Source organism: Chlamydotis macqueenii, chromosome 2 (assembly GCF_036417535.1).
Source record: "Chlamydotis macqueenii isolate bChlMac1 chromosome 2, bChlMac1.mat, whole genome shotgun sequence".
Classification (NCBI taxonomy): Eukaryota; Metazoa; Chordata; class Aves; order Otidiformes; family Otididae; genus Chlamydotis; species Chlamydotis macqueenii.
Window position 1 is genome coordinate 7,947,117 of NC_141557.1, and position 23,176 is coordinate 7,970,292.

Consider the following 23,176-nt stretch of genomic DNA (forward strand, 5'->3'; position numbering starts at 1 on the left):
TAAAACTAACTGATCTCTCTAACAATGGCAAGGTCCTGGCTTTGTTTCAAGGCAAGTTCAGTCTCATTAACACAGAACCACAAAACCTGCACTAAAACCTTTCTCGACACGTGACCTTCAGCAGAACTGCTTCATTAATTCTGAGATCCTGGAGAAAATGTTTGCTGAATAAAGTCATTCCTAATTAATGTTAAAATGTCAAGGATTCATCTGCCATCCGTTTTTATGCCTTTCCCTTTATACTCTTAATTATCTATTTAATGAGCAATCAGTATAAAAATCAAAAGCAGCATCTTTTAAAGGTGCACACAACGGGTGGGACAATGCAGCGAAGCAAATTTGCCAGAGTTGTGCTTTCCCATGTAATATTTACAACTTCTTAGACATCTTTCCAAAACCCACTTAGGTGTTGCCATGAAGTATTAATTCATTACTTGTAGAAGACGTAACCATTGAGGGTAATTTTCCCTTGCACCCTTTCTAATGTTACCTTGAGATTTATCTTAAACCAGATGCAAGTCTGGAGTAACAAAGGTATTCATTTGCTCTATGATGAATATAGTTGTCTGGCTATTCTCTAAGGAGAATAGTCCAAGATTTTTTAAAAATAAATAAGACAGTCTTTGAAGAGTTTCTACTCTTCAGACAAGAGGAACGTTCTGGTTGGATCAAGGGGTTGTCACAGGGTGGTGTACAAACGTGGTGGGTCTGAACTATGAAAATCCTCATTTGTTTTTGCAGTGACCAGTGATAGCAGTAGATTGGAGCTGCTTGGACTTGTGCCGCAGGACTTTAGGGATGAAGGCTTAGAAACACTTCTGCAGCCTCTTTAATTCTTATTCTCCCATTAAATTAGACCTGTCTTCCTGCCTGTCAATCTGTACAGCATATGCAAGTCCTTCTGCTATGGTTTGAGTAGGGATGACTCATATGATATTATACCTCTTAATGAAAATTGATTACATTATTGCCTTGTGCAAAATGGGAGATTTAAAAAGCCAAGTTAGTGTCTTCCAAATGTCAGTAACTGGGGACACTTTGAGTAAAGAGTGAATTTTATAGCTTTTCTGGATATCTATAGACTAAAGTCATCTTTGCGATGAAGAATAGTAAATGATAACAAAAAGTATTAGAAATAGAAAGTTCTTTGAATTTCTGTTTAATGAGAATTAGGTTCTGCCAGCCTTTAAAATAATTTCTTATTGTGGCAGTCTTGTTTTCTCCTTACATACTTGAACTCTGTCATGTTTATATTGGCATCTTTCTGAGTACCTTTTCAATAGCAACTGCATTATTCAAATCACAAAAAAAAAAATGTGTAATCCCAAAATTCAGTGATAAAAAGGATCAGTCTCTGGCCCTGGCTATTTATGAAAATTGCTTTGCAAAAATGTTTTTTTTTAAAAAATGAAATACAGATAAAAGGCAAGATGATTATCAACACCATGGACTCTGAAGTCTGGTATCTTGTGAAGTGTTACAAGGTTCCAGCATTGCATAATCTATAGAAAACTGCTTATTTATTTATTCCCAACTGGCCACAGAGCTTAGGAAGATTTAAATAGTAGATGAAGCACTTGTATCTAAGTATAAACCCTGTTTGAATCCATTGATATGTGTCTGGTATGATTTTGTGAACTCTTTGTGGGGGACATCTAAATCTCAGTCATTGCAGTGTCCTGAGGGAGACTCAGTTATGTTACCATCGGGCAGGTAGGAACCCAACACGTGCCAAGATGTGCACGTATGTATGTTCACCTACCCATGTACAGAACACATAGTAGAAGTAGCAGTGTCTTTTATGCTGTCATGAATATTTGTACTAATATGAATAATTTGATGTTTCTTGAGCAAGATAATGATGCTTAATAACCTATATTTTCAGAGTAATCGTTATCAATTGTGTTCATTTGTGTATATGGCATAATTTAATGAGTATTTTTAATTTATATTCCTGTGGCATCCTCCCTGTGCTGTGATTAGACTGGAATTTTCATATCTACGCTATTTCATTTATTGCTAACTAGTAATTTACCTCTAATAGCCTTTTTTTCTGTTCTTGCCTTTTTCTTTTTTTTTTTTTTTTTTTTTTTTTAATTAGAGGAGATCTTGAAGACTCATATTGCTCATTGGTGGTCTCCTGATGGCACCAGGTTAGCATACGCAACAATTAATGCCTCCAGAGTCCCCACCATGGAGATCCCGGTATACACTGGCAGCATTTACCCTACTGTTAAAACATATCATTATCCAAAGGTAAGGAAAAATAAACCAGTCTTGGTTTTCTATCCAAAAGACTTGGTTTGTTTTTGTGGTTTTTCTTCCAGACAGGAGACTGTATAACAGCGCACATTCATAAGCAATGAAATTAGACAGATCTAAGGGAAGATCAACTGTTCCCCAGTGAATGTGGTCATCGTTACTCATTAGTTGCATTTGTAAAATTGCAATTTTCTGGTTCGAGTATTAGTCATTCTAAATATAATGAAAATAAAATTTAAAAATTCTTGCTTTGTAACTGCACAAAAGTAATTGTGCTTCATGATGGATAGATTTCTGAGAGTTTTAGAAGCCAACATTAATACATTTAGATACAGTTCCTTTTACATAGAAGGAAAACGTAATGTTTGGGCTTCCTTAGAATATCCAGGATGGCTGAATGTCAGAGGAGATAGCCTGGTTTTGGAGTCATATTTTGCCTGAGCTTATAAAGAGCACAGTGAAAGACAGAAAAGACTTAAGAGCCAATCTCTCCTTGATGGCAGAGACCTGTACAGCAGTCCTGCAGCAAGTACGCAGCATCGGCACAGCTCTCTACAAGTATCTGCTGCTGTTATTGCTGTCATTTTCTACTAGGAGACAGTACAGAAGTGTGCTGTGCTGCAGTAATTTCTTCTGGGTGTCTCGCTTTATGCACTACCTAAGACCTCACATGTTGGTCCAAATAGAACTCTAATTTAACAGGAGAGAGATCCATCTCTATAGGTTTTGTGGAAGGTAACAGTGATTCAACAGGGGATGCCCTTTTCTACAACACAAAATGAATCAGTGTTTTATTGTATCTACCATCATCCTGTTAGACAACCTTTTATCAAAAGATACCTAAAATAGCAGTATTTCTAGTCGCCATGAAAAGTAGCAATTTTTACCAAGGCTAGAGATGTCCTAAGTAAAATTACCCCTTGGCTGTGCCTACCGACCTCTCCACACCTCTGTGCTACATCACTACGGTTGCAGTTTTCCTGTGAACAACTGCAGCAGTCCAGTCCATAATGCCATATGATGGGAATGCATTTTTATAATCCATGGGAATGTTACAAACCTAGACCATTCTGTGTTGTCTAAGATATGGTAATTTAACTTTATTTTAAAATCCAGGCTGGAATGGAAAATCCAACTATTTCTTTGCACGTGATTGGTCTGAATGGACCTACCCATGACCTGGAAATGACTCCTCCTGACGATCAGAGAATGAGGTAGGTGCTTTCTTGCCCTGAGATGTTGGATCCCATTTCTATCAGGAATTTAAATCAGTCCCTGACTTTTTCAAGATCATTTTACAGTGCCTGTCTCTGCCACTCTCAAGGAGTTTCATTTTGTGTAAATCTATTTTATTTTTTCAAATTATTTTTTTTCTTACATATATTTTTAATAGAACATTATTAGTTTTTTACTTGAAATCGCTGTGACCCAAACTGTCTTTAGTGTAAGGTTATTTTTAGAGAACTTGGAAAAATGTCAAAAAATCTGTAACACATTCATTTCACATATTTCACAGGCATTGTAAAGGGGGTATTGTCTGCAGCCTGTATGAAAGACCACAAAGCAGAAACAGGGCAGCCCTATAATCCAGCAAACATGAGCTCACTGCTTCATGACATGAACACAGGAATGAAACCAGGTGGGCATTCTGCAAATATACTGCCCAATCTTCATTAAAAATAAAAAGGAAAGCTCTTTGCTGTTTTTAGGGTAGATGTATTTTAGAAGTTGGCTTGTAATTCAGCCAACTACTTAGACACCCATTTCTAAATAAGTAAGTGCTTAAGTCTGCATTCGGCAAGAGTCTAAAAGTTTGACTTGGACTTCAGCGTGTGGTCAAAGCTTGAGCTACGTTTATGGGTCTATGAACACTTGAAAGGAAGACTGTGGTGTTCAGGAGAGGAGCAGCTTTAGATAATGCATGGCACACCTCACTGTAAAGCTCAGAGATTAGAATCCAAATCCAGATTTCAGTAGCTTTGATTTAAACTTGGAATAGCTTTATAAGCAGAACAAGAGAAATCACATTCTGCTTCTACATCTAGAGTATCCATAGTGACCCCTCCGAACGTAATGCTGCAAGATTATCCTTCCCAGGCACATCACTTGTTCTTCTATGGCATCCAACCAGTATGCGTGCTTACTTTTTTTAATTTATTGCTAAATTAGATTGCTGGATCTGTAATTCCAGTGCCAATTAATATAGAGGTACAGCACATAGATAATGAAACAGGGCAGTTTGAAGGGCAGGGGAGGGTTCAGGAGTGATTTTCATTATGTATGGTAAATATGTAAGACCTGTGGATAGACTGTGGAGTCATCTGATGAGAGGATACTGAACCAGAGGGATTATTTAGAGTGGGAGCTGCCTTTCTTGGCTAGGAAAGCTGGTGTCAGCCTCAGAACATGTTTCCACTGCATAACTCTAAAATGCTCCAAATCCATTTATGCAACAAAAGGTGTATGACCTGTGACCAAACCAAATAGGCATAACTGCACTTGCCTTTCAAAAAAAAACAACTTCAGATTTGTATACAGCAGGCAGCAATTCAGGATTACAGTATCCCCATCACAGTATCCCAATCAGAACTGCGGCTCGTGGACAATATCGTTTTTCTATTGCTAGTACACTCTGTGAACAGACTCAGAAACATCTTAATTATAGTAATAACTTCAGACTGCAAGATCCAAGTGTTGTTAATAAATTTGTCCTATGTGGTTATGGGTGACTAATTTATTTGGTTGCAATCAATATTGTAAAATGATGCAAAATATATCAGAATTAATTAGTCTCTGTATATTTCATCAAAACCATGGCAATTTCCATCCCTAGGGCATGATATAAGTACTGCTGCTAGAGCAATAGGGGTGCATTTTCACTATGCATATGTTTTCTGAAATGAGAGGATTAGTGTGATAACATTTCATTAAAATAGACAAGAGGGATGTACCATACAGTTAGTTACAGAAGGGAGTTTCAAAGAAGCAGGAGAAGCTGGTGATAAGGATCTTCAAGCAGAGTGGTCCTGTCTGGAGCATTTCAGTGTGCTCAATCTGTTCACACATATGATATACAGACAGAGTGGTACTTCTTGGTGTTCTTTTTATCTGGAGCAAAAATGATTTGATACAATTAATAAAGCTGAGAATAAAATGGAGATGTGCTAGGGTCTTTTTTCTTTCAGAATTCAGCAAAGTCAGAAATTTTCCACAGATTTGGGATATTTTTCCATGAAAAAAATAAAAACAAAGCTGATGATGGGAAAAGATATTTTGAGGGAAAATGTACAATTTTGATTTTTTTCCTTTTTAAAAATCTGTCATTCTGAGCATTTTTGACAAATTTTCTCCAATTCCATGCTTTTCTGTGAGAAAAAGAAAGTGAAGGGAAGGAGTGGAAATTGCAGGGATGGGGACGGAGGGCGGGGGGCCGGGGGGGGAAGTATTATAGCATTTAATGCCTGACAGGCATTTTTTATTTTGGTGAAAATCATTGGATCCCAAGAGTTACATGAGCAAGTGGTCAGAGCTGGATAATGATCCAACTTATTTCTCATGTCATATTTGCATTCTGGGTGGCAAATTAAAAAAAAAGATGTTGCATCCTCTGAGTGCAGAAATCGTCACTGGTGCTTGCATAGGTTGTGAACAAATAAATAATGGAGAAACTCAGACAACCTGAGTCTGGATCAGAGGCAGGAGCCAGCTGTGCCCTAGGGACTGCGGGATGGTTGTTGCCTGTCACTTGCCCACAGAATATATCATTGTCTGTTCTTTGTGGTGTTTATGGCTTTATTACTATTGTTATACTTTAAGTATTCATACTGTAGATTCATACCTCATATTTAGATTCATACCTCCAGAAAACAGCCAAGTAAAGTTAAGGTATGAATAAGGGCACTGCAGAATAACCAGTCTCAGATGGCTGCAAACCCAACCACCAATATCTTTACTGGGATGGGGGAATACATTGCAAAGCTCAGCATAACTGCACCCTTCCTGACAAATTATTCCTTTCCTTTGGGAGGATGTAACCTGCTCTGATGTGGATCTCTATGAATGAAATGGTCAGGTACCTGCTGGTCTAGGTTTCACTCTATGGGAAGAAATAGGTTCTCCTTAAATCAGCTCTGTATAAAGTCTGGGACAAGTCAGGCAAAGAGAGCTTGGGAAATCCACTGACTCCCTGTTTCTCTCCGCTGGCAGCTGAACCTGTGCAGCTACTGGAGCTATAAATGTTTAAAATCAACTGAAATGAATCACACCTTATTGTCTTATTTTCCTCTGCAAAATGGGAAACATAAAACTTGGTTGCCCTACGGAAGAAATGTGAAGTAAATTAAATGCTCCACACAACTCTGAGACTAGAGTAATAACTATACAAGTATCTGCAGTTGTCTGCTGGCTGGGGTATCCATGGTCTTGATGGCTGGGAGAGGCTTCAGAGGAAAATTAAGACTCCATGCCCGTCTCTGGGGTGGTAGGGAAGATGATGTTTGACCTAAAATAATAGTTAAAAGTTCCTAAGAAAGAACTGTGGCTCCTGTGTTCAAATAGCAAGAGGAATGTTAAAATTGAGTGTATCTCCTTCAAACTTTAAATTGGATTTATGGAAAAACTGCTCCAAGCCACAATATGTACTCAATTCACATTCTTTTTCTGGGGAGACCGAATCTGCTCAGTTAATTTTGGAGAGAAAGAAGAGATACAATTTAATTTTGCTTTGTTGTTTTTTCCCTCTTAGGGCCTATGCAGTTGCTGATAAAGAGTAAAATTACCATTTTACTTCAGGCACTGAATTTTCTTACTGCTGTTGTCTCACCTGGAAGTATCCTTCCTTCCAGTGCAGTGAATGCAGTCATTGAGTTCTTTTGTTACTTCTCCCCAGCCAAATTCAGGCACTAAATATTACTGAAAACTACAAAATCAGTTTCCAGCTTGTTATTTTGCCAGACAAATGGGCCTTTGTTGCTTTTGCCCTTTCTCTTCAGCATGTGCAGGAGCGCTTGCCAGAACACAAAGTGCTCTCCAGTGACACAGTACATTAATTCCAATGAAAGCAACAATTCCTTATACATATTTTATAGTAAACAAACGAACTAATAAATTTTTTATAGACTATATGCTGTGAAAAGTCATATTATAATTTAAGGATGTCTTAGCCCAGCAGTATGTTACAATATCACCAGCTCTGTCAGCTCAGAGTTTTGCCCTAAAGGTAAAGTGGTGAAGCCCTGAATTGCTGTAGAGGTGGACACCTATGAGTACCACTGCAGACTGGCTCTGAGAAGGTGACCATCAGTGTATTTATTCATGATCCTGTATTTTCCAGCCCAGCCCAGCCCAACTCAAGTGGTTCCATGTTCACTGTTGCAGAGGACTTTTCCATTACAGAACTGCACATCCCACGCTGGTTATTTACTCCAAGTATTTGTCACAACATGACTATGTCCAGTAACAGAGGATGGTACAGGGACTGTGGGATGGCGTTTTTACCGATGCAAACTGTCCCATCCTTGCTGACATCTTTATTGGCAACCAGCTGCATCTGCTTTACAGAAAGCCTGTGTCTCTCTAAACTGTATCCTTCTTGCTATTTTCCTTTTAATGCAACACTCGTGGATATTTTGGTGTGTAGTAGGCACATTTAGAGGCCATTAACTCTTCATAAGCATAAAGAACCCAACCATTGGCAGTGATGGGTCTGCTCAGAATGAAAATTGTTTGTAATTTCTTTTCCACCTGTGTATAAATTTATAGCTCCAGGCATTTCAGTTCTTCTTTGAAGCTTCAAAGATGCTTTATCTCTTCATTCACCTCTTCTTTGAAAATGACTTTCAAAAGCAGCAGATAAAACACCTGTACAGCCCTAAAAATGTCATTTTTAGGGGTTTTTTTTAGGCTTAAGGAAGTCTAGAGACATCAAGACTCAGCATTCTTAGTAACCAGAGAACTCGCCTGGACCGTTTGCCCGCAGCAGCCTCCAATTGCCGTGTGGCAATTCGTTAGGATGTCAGTACTGTGATTTGTTTCATGGATGTCTGTGTTTGCAGAGACTACTACATAACCATGGTGAAATGGGCAACCAGCACCAAGGTGGCAGTAAACTGGCTGAACAGGGCCCAGAACGTGTCTATCCTGACGCTGTGTGACGCCACCACGGGAGTCTGCACAAAGGTAGGAGAGACGAGACGAATGGTCCCATGCCATCGGTTTTCATAACGCACACAGGGAGAAAGTATTTCAGTTATTTCACCTGGTGACAAGTCAGTTGGCACACATTTATTTAGGCAGACACAGAATATAAGTAATGTTTGCAATGTTTTTTTTTCACATCTTTAGGAAACCAGGGGCGCTCTGTGTGTCTGTGTCTGTGTGTCTCTGTGTGTGTAAAAGCGTGATTACTTGCCTTGAGATAACTGTACATGCACAGGTACACAGACATGTCAACAATTTGTGAGGTGAATATCTTTGCAACATTCTCGTTTAATGGCATTACGTATTTTTAATGGCATTAAAAATGACTCAAGCTTGTCTCCCCACATTTTATTGCAGTTAATTAATCCCTTCTACAGACACGCTAATGTAAATGGTGTGTTGATATAACCCGTGTAAGTGTTAGCAGATACCATCTCTTAAACTGCCAGAGGTGTTTCCACAGTAGAAAATTGTTCTGATATCCCATGAAAAAAAAGGATACAATACAGTGCATAGAGCACTGCGCAGATTCTTTTCTTAACAACTTTCATTTCAACCTTTCTTTATTTCTTAACAAGCTTTATTTCTTTGAGGAATAATATATCTTGTGGATTTATGTGTTTTGTCTGTATGAATAAAATGCTTATTCATCAGAGAGGAAAGACAAGGAGAGCAGTCACTGGATCACACTCCTGAAGCACGTATCTAAATAGTTCATTTGTATTTCTGAACAACTTTTCAGATTCAATGCAACTGCTTCCTGCACTGATAAGCAAAATACAATCCATGCAAAGTACGATATTAATTATCTTCTTCTGTTTTAGAAACATGAAGATGAAAGTGAAGGCTGGCTGCACAGACAGGTAATAGTGATCATCTCTTTGCAGTCAAGTTTTTGCTAGACGTTTTTGTTTCATTTTTTTTTCCTCAAAGAGAAAAAAAATGATTTCCAGTACGGTGGTTGTTTTCTAATCTTCTGGACACGAAAGAAGTCCACTGTTGAAAATAGAAGATCAAAGGTCATTTTATTAAGGGGACCTGTGTCCAAAGAGCCAAAATCATGCAGATAGGACTTTTAAGTCACTTAAGCTAAATTTAACAAATTTTGCTGTGTTACTCTGCAGCTATTTGCAGATGTAAGAAAGGTGAAAAATGAAATTGAATTGTCAATGGAGCAGTTAAAATAACAGGGGTTTATGTGGAGCACAGAATGGGAAGAAATTGCCTGATGGAGTTTAATATCCTGTTTTAACAGACTGTGTCACATAATTCTTCTGACACTGTAACTTGTGTGTAATGCTATTACTTTGTATGACTACATGCTCCCATCCCCCAAATGAAATAAAACGAAGATGAAAATAAATGCTAAAAAAACAGATATAGAAAATAGATTAGAAAATTTAAACCCGCAAGAAGTTTTTATTTATAGTTTTTTGTTGTTGTTGTTTTCTTTTTCCTTTTTTTTTTTTCTGAAAAGGGTTTTTTTTAAAAAACAGATGTCTATAAAAAACCTGTAGATTTCCAGCATGTAAATCTCTGGAAGATAATTTATAACACTTCCCCAGGAGTCAATTTGTGGAATGACCTCAGATTTGATTAAGCTGTTCTTGAGGGAGAACCTGCTGATATCAATTCAGCCACAACACTGAGCTGTTTTTCATGAGATATGTGAGTGCCAGACAGAAGTAGCATGTCAGATAAAGATCTTGTACTATATTTTTCCAAGTTCAGATTTAAAGCATTTCACATTTTTGTCACAGTTTGTTCAGAGGATCCAAGAACACGTAGAAACCACAGTACATCAGTTCACAAAAAGAACAATGATCTCTGTTCCAGTGGCTGTCCTACAGCAATGGGCTATGTCTGATCCAGATAAAAATTGATTTTACAGAGGAAATAGATTTTGTGCTCCAAGCATTTCAAATAATCTTTTGATGCTATACTCAGTTATAGAGTAAAAATACTGCTGAAGTATTCTTTACATTCATAAAGAGAGTGTTAGCTTGAGTAGAAAAAAAAAAAAAAAGCTTAAAAGACAAGCCAAGTCAAGAGAAAATTAAATTGCCCATATATCATATCTTAAAAAAAAAAAAAGTCCTTCACAGTATTCATTCATTTTATACATCAAAGGATAGTTTTAATCCTTTCACTACTATTTACTGGGGCCTCCATTAATGCAGTATGGTAGAACTTGTGTTTTTACACTGCTGTGGTTCTTTAGTCATTTATTTACTACATGGACAGGCATTAAAATGTGATGCTTTGTCCTGAACAACTGTAGTAAATGATCTGCCGGTCTTTAACAGGCCTGATCCAGGGAAATATAGTTTGTTTTACTGCATCTCCAAATATCATATACTTAGTTTGAGGTTAGAGAACGATGTTCATTACAGCCAAGTGAGTCAGACATCTTGGTACTAAACTCAGAAAACATTTGCTATGGACTCTGGAGACATTTAATAGTACTCTTCAAAAGCTTTTGTAAGAGATTGATGAATTAAAGAGCTCTTTTGCCTGTATTTCTGACAACAAAATTACCCAGAAGTCTACTTTTGACTGAATATATGATTACTTGGATAATTGTGTTTTCTATATTTACCTTTTACTCTATGACACATTAATCAAGACAACAGGAAAGTTATTTTCATGGCATGCGTCTGACTATGAGAATGATGTGAAAATGTTACATGCTAGTGCGAGTCCCCTAACCTCTTTAAAAAGATGAACTGCAGATTAGGCAGCTACTGCAGGAGCTCAGGAATGTGACTCGGCTCAGGATGAAGACTCCTTTTTTGAGACATTTTAATATAGGTATATGCGTATAAGCCAAGTGCCCAATTGCCCTCTGTAGACAGCCAGTATGGTGAGCAGTGCAGTCACACGGTCAATGGACCTTGAGTACAATTCAGCCCACCCTGAAGAAGACACTCACTGCCTAGTTGGCCAACTTGTTCTGTATGGTCCATTGACAAGACCTCCTTTTGAGAAGTACCCCAGTTTTAAATCAATAGGACCAAGGAATGTAACTGTTTGTGTCATTCTTTAAAATATTTCTTCAAAGTACTCCATACACCTTGTTTGAAAAGCATATGGGAGCTTTACTGTTTTCTTGGGAATTTAAGTCCATCTAGTCTTCCTGGAATAGGGGCAAACTTCACAGTAGGCTGGGAGGAGGAGACAAGGAAAGAAAAACCTCAGTATCAGGAGATACTCACCAGGATGTCTCCAAGGATGACAGGGTTGAGTTTTTTTCAACTGTGTGAAATACTGGGACTTCTGAAATAGGGCATGCAACACATGAATTTGAATTTTGTTGTTGTAATAGTATCTCAGTGAGATTTAATAGTCTGTTTATGGAAGGTCGTAGTAAATGATCTTGTATTTCCTTCTGGGCTCATCAATTACTTTTATTCAAGTTCAAAAACTTTGGAGAGCCTCTCTCCAACACAAGCAAAAATAAATACCGGTGTCACTGTCTGTGTAGCTTAAGAATAGGATAAATTACTCAAAGTATAGTGAAAAATATACAGTATTTACACAGGTTTTGCTAAAAAGTGTCTGTCACTGCTTGTCAAATGATATGACCAGAATTTTCAAACCTTTTGCACAAATAAGAATAGGCACATGTTCACTGAAGCTGCCTAGGGATTTTGGAAGTTTTTACTGCATTTGTTTATATATTTGCTTGTGCATTTCTGAGCATAGAAGCCAGACTGAACTTTATTCATAATTTTTCTTAAATATACAAATTCCTTGAAACAGAAATTATAGTTACACACAATTTTGTTTCAATTTTTGTGAAGAAGACATTTCCCAGTTGTACTGGTGATAATCATATACAGACAATGTGTCAACAAGGGAGAAATAAGACAATTTCTGAGCACCTGCTGAAGATAAACTTTACTGGCACTTTAATTGGCTTATTTATTTAATTGTGAATGTGGTCTGAACAAATTTAGTTATAAGCCAGGGTGCAATTCCAACTCCACCAAAGGCTGTGGGCTTCGACATTGACGTTAGCAGAACCAGGAAATTACCACAAAATTGTTTAGAGATATATAACCTCCAAAATTGCCTGTGTGGACTGGCTGGCCTCCTTTGATAACAGTTCCTTTAAGCTGAGTTTTTCTTTACGGTCCTCCTATTTCTCTAGTGTTTCAGTTCACCTCAGTCTGAAAATAAAGACTTTTGCTCTGTCAAAAGGTTGAGATGTTGGAAACATTGCACCATCTTCCTTTTATAACTCCCTTGTCTTAAAACTGGCAGCGTGATAACCCAGTAATGATTCTCTTACACATACTTAATAGGCAGTATGAAATTAGATTATTTTAGATTAAAATAGACCTCAGAGAACCTTACAAACAGGACTGACTGTTTCACCAAGTAAAGCCCTTTTGTCGTGTAACAAGCTCATAACTGACCTGATGTTGCCCTAAAGATAAAGGATGCAGCAGAAATTGGACCCAAAACTCCATAATTGAAATACTGAGATTCATCTGCCAGAGCTAACAAAGCTGCTTCTGGTTACAAACAGTCTTTGGCACTTAAATAAAGAGTGGTGATTTCATCCAATGCAGAGGATTGATACCCAGAGACATGGGTTCCTCTCCTCTCCAGTTGATGTCCTTGTATTTTGGTGGGGCCATCTTCAGAGATGGCCATTGGTGTGGTGCACCCAGCCACAGATAAGCATGAGGACAGGGATGGAGGATGAAGCTCAGCATCACCCGTTGCCCCAGGGGCTGACTGTGGAAGGGGATGGAGAGAGATCTTCCCCCTGCACCCAAAGGAGGCGGCAGCTTCATTGTCACAGTAGTGCCAATGGGCACTTAGAACACTTTGTTGGATTTCAGTGAACTGTTTACCAAAATGCAAAGAGTTTAAAGGATTTATGTCACACTTATCTCCTTATCAGAGCTACTGCCCTGTCACAGTTAAGGTACTGGTGCATTTCCCTGAAGGAATAAATACCTACAGAGCAAAATCGTTAATTCTGGGATCTGGGCAAAGGTGGATCAGACAGAGAGAGCAGGAGGCTGTGCTGAGGAAAAGAAAAGGCATCAGAGGAGAGATTGGAGAGGACTGGGTTTCCTTTTAAAAACTTGAGGATGAACCAGTTGATAATAAAACAAAATTTCAAAGAATCTACTTTCCCACTGATTTCTGTGGGGAAACACATAGAGTCCAGACAAAAGCATGTGAAGCACTGCACTCTAGAAGAGCAGGAGGCAGGGAGTGTGTTGAACCATGAGGGCACAGACAGGCCAGTTTGGAGCCGCAGCCTGTAGTGCTGCAATATGATGAGTGTTTGACCCATGTTAATGTGTGGGTGGGTTTGGTGTTTCTGTACTTATGGGTCCACGTGACTTTCACACACTCCGGCTCACCATCACGTGGGTAATTTCTCTTTCAAATGTTTGTCCCAGAGCATGTTTGATAATACAGATCCTCAAGGTCAGAGGCACATGTGCACTCCCCACCATCCTGCATGCACCTTGCCTTTCCTTCTTTCACTGGAGGAGTCTTCCTCAGGTGGCTGCGGATCCAGTGATGCTCAGTGATCCCTCTCCAAAAGTAATTGAATACATTCTACCTTTTTTTAAGAAATTGTTATTCCTTACTCCAGGACTTCATACCCCTCTCTAAGACCTAGAGGAGCTCAAACTGCATTTGGCAGTGTCCTCTCATTGTCGTGCATGAGTGGTGCACTTCACTCGTAACAGAGAAGCAACAATTTATTTTACTGATATAAAATAGTGAGTTGACAAAGTTTTGTGGGAACAGAGTGCAGCACAGCTGTCTGATATTGAAGAATTTGAGCTATGTCCTTGAACACCACTTGCTCAATAATGAAAAACAGCAATTAGAACAATATAAGTAAATACCAAAGGCAAAAATAGTAAAGACAACTAAAAATCTATAATCAATCCAAATGAAGCTTAAGGCTCGTGAACAGTATGTTGCTACCAATCAAATTAGATGATTAAGTGTGTGCACTTCGCGTGTAACTGAGAAAAATTGTAAAAGACCTAGGCTGACTGACAGTAAAGGTCTCCGGAACACCATCCATGGAGTCTGTGCCTTTACTGCAACAAAGTTTGATAGCAAATGGTAAATGTAACAGTGATTTAACAAGACTCGATGGCAAGGTACACTGAATTATTTACTGCATAGTGGACAGGGTCAGAGAGACCCTCCTGTTGAGTCTTGAGATTCAGGAAGGACCCTTTTGCTTTCTGAACTCCTTCTCAGAGAGGAGTCTAGGTGCGGCTGAATCCAATCCTAGTCCCAGGCTTGACCAGTGGTTTATATCTAAAGGATTACATTTGCAAAATTCATCCTTTATATCACTTAGCTAAGATTTCAAAGTTCAGCATGCTATTAGTCACTTACTGAGGATCTATTGTGGCAGGGAACCTCTCAGCCTCAAGGAGTAACTGTGGGAGGCGTCCCTAGCTAGGGGAAGATCCTGACATGCAGCCCACTGCTGTGCAGGAGAGCTCAAAGGGCTCTTGGGCTGCTCACTATTTATGGAGTAAGATAATTGACTGATAGTCATATTTGCATACCGACTGCAGATGTTAATTTCTGCCAAATTTGGCTTGAGTTGGACATTAACCAGCCCTGTGGTTAGGGGAGTGAGAGGGAGAGCCAAGGAGGGCTCTTCTGTTCTAGCGTTGTGGGATTTAGTCAATAATAGTCAACTAAAGACTCAAATTGTTTGTATCACATGCAGAATACTTTAATTGTGTGCCCAGTGTAGCTCCCTACAGTATAAAATCCTGTTCCAAAAGCCTTTTAGTCTGACATCCCCCTCATTTGGCATCTGGGATAAGTCACAATCTCTGTCAAGATCCTAAACAAAATTCTGGTTGTATTAATTTGTTGTCTTTCCAGCAACAGGAACATGCAAACAGGCTGTCCCATGACATCAGCTGAGTGCTAGAGCCTCGCATCTGTCATCCATGCCGTGTCCCTCCTTGCCCTGTAACTCTGAATGAACTCAAACTAATTCGCACCTCTCTCACTGGCAGAGACGTATTGCTGGAATTTATAATGCAGTAGGCACAGATATAGAAATGTAGAGTGAGCTCATTACTCTTTACCTCAGTAAAGAAAAACCTGTTGAGCAGAAGTTTTGCCCAAGTTATCACAGTGGTTTTTCAATAAGGTTTCTCGTGTCATGAAAGACATTTGGAAATAATATAGAGTTTCAGGTTTTGGATTCCAGAACAATGTCAGAAACAAGTGAAATCATTATTTCATAGACCTGCAACAAGGTGTAAGTGGGCGTATTTTAAAATATACTGAAAATCTAAGCGGGGGGGGAAAAAAAGGAAAACCAAACAGTTTGAACACCTAGTACGGACTTGATAAATCTAGTAAGTAGTGGACAAGAATTAATCAGTAAAGAACTGTGAGCAAAGGAACATACAGTAAGAATAATGTGTTATCTTGTTAGAAATAGAAATTATTTCTATTATTTATTTCTTTGCTGTAGGTGCTTGCATTAGCCTGTCTCCCTGTACAAGCAAATTCTTGCTGGTTCAGTGTGGTATCTTGACACGTGCCAAGCAGAAAGCCGGGATGTTTGATTAGCACTGAGCCAAAGGAGGACCCAGACGAGGCTGAGCAACAGTTTTCCTGTTGACTGTACTCGAAGAAGAAGGATACACAAAGCTGGGCCAGGGAAGGCAGGGTTTAGTCAGTCCCCAGAAAAACCTGGTATCGCAGGAGAGGTTCAGCTCTTGGTTTAGTCCCAGTTATTCAAGATTCAGAGTAGAGGAGCTTCATCTAGCCAGTTCCCTTGCTACAGTGCTGCTGTGTCACACCATATGGACCATCCTTCTGCTTTCCCTTGTAATCTGCTGTTCAGCCCTCTCCTGCAGTGGAGACTTCCCATGTGCCTCAGGGTTCCTTTACAAAAAGAAAACAAAGACCCTTCCAGAAAATGCTTGCTTGCTATATGTGGTGTTTGATTTCCTTCTGCTGAGTCTCTTCTATCTCTAGTTGAAAGTTCTAGTTACCCAATAAAAGTCAATCATCATGTTCACCTGGGAGCTCTGTGTCAAAGACAGTTTTCCAAGATATCCTCCCCTTCGTAAATAATTCAGTGAAATAAGCATTTGTAAGACAGCAGGAAAAGAGAGCAGTTAGATGCTGTTGTGTCTCCTCGAGGATAGGAATATATCATTTCTTCCAGCAGAGTAAACAGGGTTTGTCATACTTGTGCCAGCAAGGTTCAAACCATTTGTAAAGGCTTTATTCCAACTGCCCCAAGCACTCAGCTGTATATGTGTACTTTTTGCTTTGCAAATGGGAATTGACTTTATAGCCAAGGAACTCTCCTTGCTGCCTGTCTCCCTGTCTTCCCGCAGCTAAAAGGTGTCTGCTTTCCCAAGAGCAAGAAGCAGTGATCTTCAAAACTGTCTCTAGTTTTCAGTGGGTTTTTTGTTTGCCTCAGGTCACTGTTGAAAAGCACTCTTTATTTCACTATGAATTAATTTAATTGGGTTTTGCAGTGCTGAGCCATTTTAAATACAGAAAATTAAAGGTAATACAACCCTTAAATTTGCTGCTTGCAGAATGAAGAGCCGATTTTTTCCAAGGATGGTCGGAAGTTTTTCTTTGTCCGAGCCATTCCCCAGGGAGGACGCGGGAAGTTCTACCACATCGCCATGTCATCATCACAGGTGACTCGCTCACTGTTGCTGCTTTGGGTCTCAACTGAAGCAGAAAGCAATAAAAAATAGTATCTGTGCTTGTATTGCCAAGACTGGAAGGTTCAAATGTAGAATGTGGTCTTGTGCGTAAAAGAATACCTTCAATGATGCTTTGTTGGGAATAAGATAACATGGATTTAGAAATGAGATACTTAGAAGAAAAAGGTCAACCAACTGTCTCTTTCCAAACAATATAATTGCTTTGTTTTGGTTTTTAAATGCCGCCTTAGTTGTATGTAAATAAGTAAATCCCTGCACTGCTATAAAGGATTAATCAGAAGCTCGTGGGCACACTGGATTAGAGGAAGGGGTTTGAAGCTGTTCTGTGCTGTATTAATCCCATTATCTTCAGTGGAGTTATGGTTAAGATGATCCTGACTCTCCATTATTTCTATGTGTCCATTTTCACAGATATAACAGGGGGGCAGGGGATGGAAATTGCGGATGCATGGTTTATTTCTAATAGGCAATGGGAGTCAAAAGAGCTCCCTTTTCCAGAAGGGAAGCTTTACTCAGATATCTTCTTTTAAGAATAAAGACAACTAATTCTCTTTTCTTTCTGACAGCCCAATAGTAGCAGTGACAACTTACAGGCTATTACATCTGGTGATTGGGATGTGACAAAGATATTGGCATATGATGAAAAGAGGCATAAAATGTAAGTAAACTTTGGTCTGACAGATCAGTCTTCCTTTGTTTAGCCCTGGACTATAGCGTTAGTTACAATGGTATTGGGTATGCAACTGAAATATATGAGTATAAGGAGATGGAGAGATGGAGAAGCTGTCTTCATTTTGGCTTAACCTCTCACACCATCACATATATCTTGTCTTATTCTGATTTTCTCTGTATAGTTCAAACCTCTCTTTCAAACCTCTTTTTGTGTAGAGGAGTGATTTCTTCTGCTGCAATTTCTGATATTATCCTCTGAAGGAAAGATGCCTATTTTCATTGACCACGTAGATAAAGACCACGTTTTATAAAGAATCCTGTATTGATCTGAAAAAAAAAAAATAAATGCTTTAGAAAAAAAAAGTATTTAGTTAGAATATCAAAAAGCCCCCTTCTTCACACTTGCCCTTTGTAGTTGTAAAATAACTTCTGTAAATGTTTACTTTTTAAAATACGTTTCAAGACATTACGTAAGAAAATGTTTGGAAGGCTTTCTGGAATCAAATACCATATAGATTCCTTTCCAGGCAAAGGTTCAGGTGAATACAAGGCTCTCACGTCTCAGTTTCTTAAGGTCACTGAACAGCTGAGTAAAAAGCCTCTGGAATATGATAACGTTGTATGATCATTAAGAGCATGATGCTCATTCAAGGTTTTGAATGCCCTCACTTACCAGTAACTTCAGTATGATATAAGGTTCTTTAGTACTTGGCAGAGCTACGTAGCAAACTAGCACCAAAGTCTTATTTGGATTTTAACTGGGCAGTCAAGCAGAAAATACCATGTACAATGTGTGCAATCAAATTGTACAGCTAGGCAAGCATGGCTTATTGGAAGGGGATCAGCCAGGCTGAATATCCTGCCTGACATGTTGTTCACCCCACGGACGCTACATTTGCTCCTGTGGTCTGTCATTACTCACATGAAAGGCGTGTGGGGGATCAATCTGGACCTTGCACATTGGGCTGAGGTTGGCCAGCTCCAGCAGCACCTCTGTTACCTTCAGAAGCTGTCACTGCACAACAGGGCTTTCACTGTTTAGCCAGAAAAGGAGTTCACTGCAGTCTCAGCACAAAACAAGGGCAAAGAAGTGTTCTTCAGCTTCATACTTGGTCTTCCCTGAATGTCCAACTCCCTTTTTCAAAGAGGATGTTTCAGTGGGTTTCGCATCAGACCTTGGTTAGATATCGATCTGGGCAAAGAGAAAAAAGTGGTCAGAGAAGTAAAAATTGGTTTTAGAGAAAAAAGAAAGGCATTTAAAGGAAATCTTGAGCCATAAATCTTGAGGTAAAAATGTGAAGGTGTTTCAGTTATTCACTTGATCCTTTTTGATCTGCTGACATGCCCAGTCTAGGACCCAAACTGTAGGCAGTGCAGCCTAGGATGTACTTGCTCGAGCCTCTGCAGTGATGTTTCCCTCTGTAGATTGTTCTAATTCAGTTTAAACTTTTCTTGCCTTTACAAGATGAAGAAAATAACTATGTGCATGAAGATGTATGAGATACTTGTAAACATCCTTCTAATAATACAATCGCCTTTTGATTTTTTTTTTTCCCTCAGTTATTTCCACAGCACAGAAGATTTGCCAAGGAGGCGACATTTATACAGGTATGCGCTTTACTAAGTTCACATACAGAATTTCTCTTTTTTTCGGTCTTATGCGAATCATTCCATAAGCGATTGCAATAGAAACAGTTTCTTGTGTGTTTGTCTTTAATGGCATTGCAAGATCTTGAAATGTGTCACTGGAATAGACAGAAAAACATAACAATAATGAATAAAATGCTTGACATTTGGAAATGTTTTACATTTTCTCATTTTACTGCAAATTTTAAATTGGTCTGAAGATTGATAAGCTGCCACGAAACTTTCCAACAGAACTGCTTAACACTTGAAAGAATTCAGAATTGCATAAAATAATGGTGTAAACTGTTTTTATACTTGCAGATAGCAGTTTTCATGGAAATTTGATAGCACCTCACCTGTTCATGAAATTGAAAAGAAATAACAATATATTATGTTTGCAAATGTTTTTCTGATGATTCCTGATGACTTTAGCATCCTCCCTAAGTGTATGATGGTAAAAGGCTGGTTTATAGTAAGCTGTTGGTAGCGTAGCTATTGTGAAGTATTGTAGGAGCAGATTACAAAGGGGAGGAAACTCAACTTTGAAATAATAATTTTCTAATCATTATTCCATTTGTCCTGTTTTTCTTCTCTATCCCCCTGCTGTCATCTCAGCATCTGCAACAAAGGGCAGAGCTCGTGATACCATCAGTTGATAATAGGCAGTCAGTGCGTTTTCCTTCACTAACATGATGTCATACCTGTTTTTCCTCAATGGGGAGGAAACTAGAGTGAATTAAATTACCTAGAACTGAATCATTTGTTTTTCCTTTCGGGACCTCTGTGCCTGTTCACTGCACTTCACAGGTGTTGGAGAGCAGCTCAGCACAGTGTTTATTTTCTTGAAGAAAAATAATCAAAATTATTTTGACGATTAATTTCTGTTTAAATGGGAAGAAAATCTCCTTTTAAAAGCTAGTTCCAGGCACAGCTGCTCAAGAGCTGCTGGTGTGACTCAAAGTGTTTCCCACCCCTCGCTTATCTTGGCATGCAGCTCAGCCTGGTGCCTCATTAACCTCACCTCCCAACACAGGCAACAAAGAAAGAAATGCCCAAAATGTCAAAGTCCTTGACCTTACTTTGATTACACAGTGATTCTGGCCGCGCTTCAGGTATTTGATTTTCTGTGCTGGGTAGTTCGACTGTCTCTCATCCCAGCCCAAAGGTGTCAGCTCAGCAGCAACCTTGGCACATGTTCATTGACAGAGCTCCACTGGAGCTCTGGCAGCTTCTATCTGATGAAAATCTGGGTTTGAGAGTGTTTTAAAACTTTTGGTGTCTGATTTAGTAGCCTGTAAACAGAATTTAAGGCAGGGACATAATCTGAACCTAAACAAGAACCCAAGAAATACTCACTTTAGTCTCTGTGGCCCTAATCAGGTTGCTCAGCCTCATCTCTTTCTACTTTGAAATGGCAGCAAAAATCACTCATCTGCTTTACAGTAGTAGTGAAAAGGCCTATTAGTTAATATTCTTGAAGCATTCTGAAGTTTAAAAATGCTGTAGCAGTGCAAAATTTTATTTATTAATATTTCCTAATAATCTGTAATTCATTCTTTAACCTATAGTACACTCTTACAAAACACTTTGGAGCATATGGACAAGCCATGTTACCTCTTCAAAAAAAAAGACCCTTAAACACAATCTTTCCTTTCTACTTGGAAGTTACAAAAGCAACTATTTAAACACCTAAAAAGGGCTTTGGCCTCTGAAGCAGCTGCTAGCAAATCAGACCAGTAAGGCAACCAGTAAGAAATGTGAAGAAAGCAATTCCAGCTCTTTATTGTCTGTGATAATATAAGTAGGTGTAGAAATACTGCTCCATTGTTTCATGGCTTGACTCACCAAATTATGACTTCCTCTTGTGGAACTGCAAGCATCATTTTCTTTTAAAAACTATACCTTTCTTCATAACCCCCTGACCTTGCAAAAAGACAACATCAACATCCTTTTATATATTCTTCATTCGGGGGAAAAAAAAAAAGCCATTACTGCTATTTAAACTCAACCAAATGGAAATAGTTTTTTTTTTCTTTGTGTATTACTAATGTTGGACATATTATATTTAAGTTCTAACTCTACAGTACAGTATGATTCAAATAATGTTGCTTCCAGATAAGATTCGCTCAGTGGCCTTCATGGACTTGTATTAACTTTTTCAGTGCAAACACAAATGGAAACTTCAACAGGCGGTGTCTGTCTTGTGATCTGATTGAAAACTGTACTTATTTCAGCGCATCCTTCAGTCACAATCTAGAATACTTCCTACTGACATGTGAAGGTATGTTGGGTTTTGTTATTGCAGTTGCTGTGCCTAAGGATAGGATTTAGATCCGACATTGATATCTTTAGATATCCTGTGTACCTGTGGGCAGCTTTGAAAGACTGGCCATAAATACCTGGGTTGCTTTGCTTTTAAAGCTTTAGTCTTAACATTTTTTTTTCTTTTGTATATTTTTATTTTTAACTAAAAGCAGATGTGTGCAACCTTTTTCTGTGCTTATCTGACTATTGAAGATAGAGGTACATTCCTCTAGCCACTCCAAGCATCCTTAAGTTAAAGCAACAGCAAAACCTAGAACAGATAAAATGTCAGAAAGTTCATAAGAGATAAACCAGTGAGGCTGGATTAACTATGGATGACTGGAACCAAAATGCATCAACTCCTACCTATACTGTGAACAGAGGGATTTGAAGTAAGTTACAGTGAAAAGACAATTTGCCAGGAAAAGGCAGTTTGCAGAAAGCTACTGAATGGACAATGTGAGTACAGAATACCTAGTGTTTCACTGCTCATTCATCATTCATTCACTTGGAGGAACCTATAGATCCAACAGAGATTTCATGTGCTGAAAATGCCTTACAGTATCCAAAGGGCTAAGGATAGAGGGCATTTCAGGAGAAGAGTTATAAAAGTCAGCTTTCTCCAGCTCTGTTAAGAATAAATGCAGAACTTCATTGCATTTAACCGTATGTAATTTAATTCTGCTTAATTATCCTAAATTTCATGTGCAATGCATGCACGCAGGACTGGATTGCAGCCCGCCATGGTAAGCGTTACTCTTACCAGTCATCAGTCCACAGCTCTGATGGCTGCATGCCCTCTAAAGCAACCATTGCAAAGCAGCAAGCCAACAAGAAATGCCTTGTTTTCAACAGCTCAGGAGCAATCAAATATGTGTGTAACATTTTTAAAGTAGCTGTTCTGTATGCTGTTGTAAAGCAGCTCTAAGTACTCTCTCTGCTGACCATTAGCAGTCCATTTGGTGATGTATGGACTGTCCCTTCTCTGACTGGTAAATATTCATTGGTGCCAGTAACTGCTTGTGGTGGGCACCAGGGGCAAAGAAAAAGTATTTGAAATGGCAAAATGGGAAGTAGCCAGGATAATCAAGATAAAGGGGAGAAGTAGAACGGTTAACCTGATACCAAGCAAAACATCTGGACACGGACATTTGTAAAAATGTGTTCTGCCCCAAGAAGAAAGATAGACTGAATATGGGGTCATTTATAGGTATTCTAAAAAAATACCTTGCAATGCAGTACAGTGAAATAGCATTGACAGTACAATGGACTGATTAACAGACTACGTGAAAACCTCTGAATCTATCATTATGGCAGACATATCCAGAGAAGTGTCATTTCCCACTAAACATTCAGTTCTGTAGTTAGTGTTATTAAGTTTACAAAGTTTG

General features: G+C 38.8%; 1 protein-coding gene across 3 annotated transcripts in view; it reads left to right on the top strand.

The window, feature by feature from the left end:
• The window catches only part of DPP6 (dipeptidyl peptidase like 6), a 508,132-nt gene that overhangs the window by 447,632 nt on the left and 37,324 nt on the right, over window positions 1-23,176 (top strand). For all 3 annotated transcript variants that reach the window (XM_086741833.1, XM_086741830.1, XM_086741831.1), the window contains exons 9-16: window positions 2,102-2,256; window positions 3,379-3,476; window positions 8,316-8,439; window positions 9,285-9,323; window positions 17,046-17,153; window positions 17,750-17,841; window positions 19,416-19,463; window positions 21,644-21,762. In XM_086741833.1, coding sequence (XP_086597959.1) covers window positions 2,102-2,256; window positions 3,379-3,476; window positions 8,316-8,439; window positions 9,285-9,323; window positions 17,046-17,153; window positions 17,750-17,841; window positions 19,416-19,463; window positions 21,644-21,762 — 783 coding nt within the window. The remainder of the gene's footprint in view (window positions 1-2,101; window positions 2,257-3,378; window positions 3,477-8,315; window positions 8,440-9,284; window positions 9,324-17,045; window positions 17,154-17,749; window positions 17,842-19,415; window positions 19,464-21,643; window positions 21,763-23,176) is intronic.